This window comes from Dreissena polymorpha, chromosome 4, assembly GCF_020536995.1.
Source record: "Dreissena polymorpha isolate Duluth1 chromosome 4, UMN_Dpol_1.0, whole genome shotgun sequence".
Taxonomy (NCBI): Eukaryota; Metazoa; Mollusca; class Bivalvia; order Myida; family Dreissenidae; genus Dreissena; species Dreissena polymorpha.
This window is the reverse complement of record NC_068358.1, coordinates 41,810,819-41,816,458: the sequence shown is the minus strand read 5'-3', so window position 1 is coordinate 41,816,458 and position 5,640 is coordinate 41,810,819. Positions and strand designations below refer to the sequence as shown.

Here is a 5,640-nt window from a genome sequence, read left to right as displayed (position 1 = left end):
TCATGATAATCATTCTGCAGAAAGGGGCGATGCGCACAAGAAGATTGAAATGAGCGCATATGGTGATGGAAGCAACACAATATATTCTGGTGTTAAATCCCAAATACGGAATACGACACACTAGAGTTCATTCAAGGGTAAACATTTATCCAAAGCAGCGAGTATTAGCTCTGCTCTGGGACGAACTCTAATCAGCCATATTTCCTTACTTATAATGTGTATATCTTTTCTCGTTTATGTACTTGAGCATTGAGTGTTAACCTAGCTGAGTAGTGTTTCGCAGTGGATATCTCGTGATGTATCCAATATACACACAACTTAGTTCAACAAGTTTCCTTAGGATTTTACTGAAACGAAAACCTTTTCTAATTACTAATCTATGTATTAAATAGTGCACGGAGACTCGATTTGCCAACTGTAGATATGACCATATGCCCTGTTGTGAACCAAATATAAAGAACAAATATGCATAGCGATAATGTAGTTGTGTTTATTGGCTTATGATATGTTAAGAAAATGATTTTGCTTCGTAATGAAGAAACCAATATTGAAATATTAAAATATGATTGAAGCAGTTAGAATGCTGAAAAATCGGAAGTATTATGTTTGTTTTTCTGAATACAACACGTAAAGAAATGTAATTAAAGTCAATATTACTGTTAAAATGTTATACAAACATTCATAATTTGTCACTATTTCTTTGAATTTCACAGTAAGACTTTTGCAGGAATTGTTTAGTGTGTTCTGTTATAAAAGCAGTCGAAACAAACAACAATCTATGTCCAGAGTTAAGGATTCTTTGACATTTGTATTTTGATAAATCGCTAACTTTCGTTGATGGACCATAGTTCTAAGTATAGTAATCATTTTAAAACCAATTACCTGTTGTTTCAAAAGATTTCGGTCCTTGCGACACAAGAATATTAAAATGTGTGCACTATTCAATTCGCTCACGGTTTGGCAGTCATGTTTTCATTGAATGCCTGCATTTGTATAGTTGATTTAGATCGTTTGATTTGTGATTGATTCGGGGGTAAGTGTGAGGTTCGGCTATACCGCAAACAGGTATACACTCAGGTATATTTTTAACTTATACAAATGGTTATACAAATGTTGTATGTGTGAAACTGTTTAATTGTTTATTCCGACTGAACTTTAATCATAATACCGAGCTTTTTGTGTCAGGGATTGGATATTGCGAATGTGAACCATACACAAAGAGGAAAGAAAAAGTGGAAAAATATAGCTTCAAGTATTATCAATACGCAAATTGAAAAACAAAGATATTTATTGAACCTACGCAATAACAGGAAATACGGCAATTATGTTTTCCGCTTGTGTAAAATATATCTAATTATGCAAGGTTAATCACAGTCGTAAATATGGCCTTGAATGTTCATACGAACATTCAACTGTTCATACTTTCTTTTTCCTGCTATTGGATACATTAATAACGCTATTTGCTCCCGGAATCGATGCTTATACTATTCCACCATATTAACGTCAATCTATGATGTCTATCTAGCGAGTCTGTCAATATCTTTTGCAGGAATAAATTGGTCTTCTAAGACATTAATTGCAAATGTCGGCCAAAACGAATGAATGTGACGAGCGTATCATTGAAATAATTAAAATTGGATGGTATTAACCTTTAATATTTTGTAAACTTTGCCGTATGTTTTCCGATTGCTGTTGGGTAACGAGCAAAAGGAAGCAAAATATAAATGGCTATATGGATTTACAGAAAACTTAATGCAGCAACAAACACCGGGAAATACTTGCTTCTAAATGAAACGCAAATCTTGCACATTTCTTAATTTAGAGAAAATTCGATAAACAGATGCTTTTGGTATTTGCACAATGAAATCCTCTTTGTGTGATTCTTTTGTGCGAAACGGTTCGTTCAAATTTAAGTGTACGAATGTTAAACATCACTGCAAGGCTAAATAATAAATAAAACTGATCGCATCATATATTTCATTCATATAAATCTGAAAGTTGAATACATATTATAACAAAACGTTACCAGGAGAAAATTCACTACAGTTCTGTTTTTATATATAGGACAAGCGATATTCAAACAAGCTGAAGATTATGTACATTACATTTTAGAAAAACAAATACGCATGCGAAGTATACGGGACTTAAAAACATGAATGTATGAATGATAATACAACTAAAACAAAGTTCTAGAAACGTTATATACTAATACATGAAATATCATAATTTTAAAACAAATTCTGTATTTTATAAGAAAATGTCAAACTGTATCATATCATAGAAAAAAAACCTACAACGTTATATGCTAAATTTGAGCTTTCGAGAATGTTGCAATACCGAAGTCATAAAAATGCAACAGGTGATTTGTCTTAAACGTCATGTGCAATTACGTAGCAAATAAGGCCGCAACAATTCCACACCATCTTTTACAAAGGATCGCCAATTGTTTCAACGTTTTTATAGAAAGGATATATCACCAAGATAAACAAACTTGCAAAGCCGGTACCGAATACGAACATCCAGAAGAAAAATCTGTCAGTAATCTCTGCAACTTCAACCCATTGTTTAATTGAAAATTCCTCTTCCTCACGTTCGTCTTCCTTTTCGATGAGTGCATCAAGTTTCTCCAGGATAACCGTCAAATCCTTGTTGGTGTCGTCATTTTCGCGACTACCGGGCTGATGAACGATCTGGGTATCACGTGAACAAACAGTTCTGCTCTGCGAATTCGAAGTTCCGTTTTCGTAGTCAATTAAACATCCTGAATCGGTGTTACTCATGAACTGATATTGCCGGTCTCCACGGTAACGATGCAAACGGTGGTCCGTTCTGCTCTTCGACTGGCTGTTTAAGTTGTCAGAATTTCGTTGTTTAGGGCGAATAAATAACACCTCCATGCACATTATTTTTCCCAGAAAAGTAAGCACATATGATAACACTCTAGGGACCGGAAGTTGGTTTCGACCCCTGTGGTTGATGTTTGAGGTCAAAACAGCTAGTATCACAGAGAGCGATGTCATTGACATAACCGTTGTCAAATAAATACCTGTGAAAGATTATTTCATTATATTGCATGTACACATGAACCACTCGAGAAGAAAATTAAAATGTAGCGCGTATATAGATGCTTTTAAGAATAAGTATACATCAATCGACAGTCATGTACTATTTTGAAATGTAAGTAATTAAACAAAAATAAATATCAGCATCGCTCAAAAACTCAAAAACGTTTTGGCTGAAATTGTAATACTACAGTTACTGTATTAAATGCGTTTATGATCATATTTAATAACATTTAAGGAGTTACCTATAAGGGGCATAAAGCTAGATGTCGCCGGCATATTCTCGGCAATCAAGAGCATAAACACCGAAAAGGCCAGTAGCACCGTTAGGCCAAGGGTCACTTTTTCACCACTGTCCGGCCTCATCCAGAATCCAGCTAGTGTTAACATTGACAACATGATGCATGGGATGATGATGTTGTACGTGTAGTAAAGGGTTCGGCGACGAATGTGGATGTAAAACGTGACATCAGGAAAGTGTTCCGGACAACATGGGTATGTTATCTGATTTCGGATAGACCACACTTTGATCAGCTCCCATTCACCGTTGCTTACAAAATTGGTCAGATCTATTGGGTTTTCCTTGGGAAAGAGCTCTACCTAAACGACAGAAAAATACATGTCGGACACATTACAATGTTCTGATTCCTATTTCAGTTAATGTAAATACACGTACATTTACCATTCACTTTGCATGCAAGGTAATGTGAAATTTAATTAAATGTCATTTGAAGGTGTAAATATTTTATTTTTTAAATATAATTTGGGGAACAAATCTTTTTTAGTAAAAACATTCAAAGCATACGGCCAGGTTTTGTCCAATTCTGCATCAAATGTAAAATACTTTTAAATATCCCATACCTGGAATCCGTCGTATGCCCATGATCCAAGTTTTAACTTGCAAATCTGATCATCAAACGGAAAGTATGTGATGTCAATGTTGCATGTACTCCTGTATTTCACGATAGGTGGCCAGAACACGCGTCCGTCGCTATGAACCATTGCTAAGGCTTGCATGTACCCACTGTTGTAGTCATCGGCACTGGAGAAAGTTATTGCTACGTTATATTACTTTTATATGAAAATATGTATTTAATTTCTTATGCAAAAAAATGAACACACGGAAAGGAAATATCGTAAACGTATATAAACTTACACATACACAATTTATTACGAAGTTATGGGAGAAAATAAAATGAATATCATTGCCTTAGTATCAATTAAAACCTAACAATATCACCATTAAATTCAGAGAAATACTTTTGTTTTCAAACCTATTGTATAGCACTATGTCCGGTCTCCATATACTGGCGCAAGGCATTCGGAACACTTTCAGTCCGTTATACTCCTCAGGATCCCATATAAGCTTTTCATCTCTCCAACCCTTAAATACCATATATTGATTAGATGAAATAGATATACGTGTCCTGTTAAAATTATCCATGGTGAATATATTGAATAAACAATGGCCGTCAAAACATCAATTGTTTTAGGAAAAAAATTATTTCGATACAACATCTGGAAATGTTGTATACAAATACCATTGTGTGGTATTATACTCAGTATTTTTTATTTGATTTCCCGAAATTCGGATCATGTTCGCATCGTTAACCAGAATAGTTTCTTGTCCCACATGTATATCATACAGCCTGTAGGCTGTTTTTTAACATACTGCTAATACCTGATCAAGCCAAATGCTGGTCGCAATCACTTGGTTTCTTTCATCCTAAAAAGAAATACAAATATAATATATCTAAAAACATTCGACTACAGTTGTGATAATCACATCCTAGTGTTTGAAATCATGTTAAAAATATTTAACACATTATTGGTGTGTTTTCAATATTATCTTTATAAATCTTTATAATATAAGTCATTTGATATATGCATATATATCTTATTCTCTAATGCCCCATAAAAATATGATATTTAAGCTAAATGTATAATAATTCATTAGTATGTTGATCCCATTTATGTACAAAAAAAACCATAACAAATAACTCTATTGTTGTTTGTTTAAGAGAATGGTTGCTTGGTGATTATTATGTAACCAAATAATAAACTGATTGTAATTAAAATGCTGGTTAAAAGAAACTGCTTTTTATCCTTTTTTTACTAGCGAACATATATTTAACTTCATCTGTTATTACGTTTTATAGTAACAACGACCTAATGACTGATACTGAATACAATTTTGACATGTACCTATATGGCTTACGTCAGTTACGATTTGTGAATATACTAAGTACATATAGATTTAATAAAAAACAACTAACCACATCAAATATCTGAGTCAGAGTAATGCCAATAGTCACATTGACGGGCTGTGCTGCGTTAAACACTGGACGGGTATTAGAATCGTAGTTTTGTAAGAGGTACGTGTACAATCGCTGTTCGTCGGTCGTTTCCTTTGTGCGATTTTTTGCAGCCTCTGTAAAAGAAAGCAATAAATTATATAATAACGCCATCCATCATATACAATATCGCTTCGATTTAGTTTTGAAGCCGTGTATAGGTTCCAATGAAATTTGTTCTGTCAGAACCGGTCGATATAGCATAAGTGATTTTGTACTAACAA

General features: G+C 33.9%; 1 protein-coding gene across 1 annotated transcript in view; it reads right to left on the bottom strand.

The window, feature by feature from the left end:
* Positions 1-2,036: 2,036 nt before the first annotated feature.
* The window catches only part of LOC127878081 (neuronal acetylcholine receptor subunit alpha-10-like), a 14,336-nt gene continuing 10,732 nt past the window's right edge, over positions 2,037-5,640 (bottom strand). Inside the window, exons 3-8 of the mRNA XM_052424497.1 lie at positions 5,339-5,493; positions 4,744-4,788; positions 4,337-4,446; positions 3,924-4,104; positions 3,308-3,662; positions 2,037-3,046 (exon numbers count right to left, since the gene is read on the bottom strand). Of these exons, the coding sequence (XP_052280457.1) occupies positions 2,427-3,046; positions 3,308-3,662; positions 3,924-4,104; positions 4,337-4,446; positions 4,744-4,788; positions 5,339-5,493 (1,466 nt within the window). The 3' untranslated portion in view covers positions 2,037-2,426. The remainder of the gene's footprint in view (positions 3,047-3,307; positions 3,663-3,923; positions 4,105-4,336; positions 4,447-4,743; positions 4,789-5,338; positions 5,494-5,640) is intronic.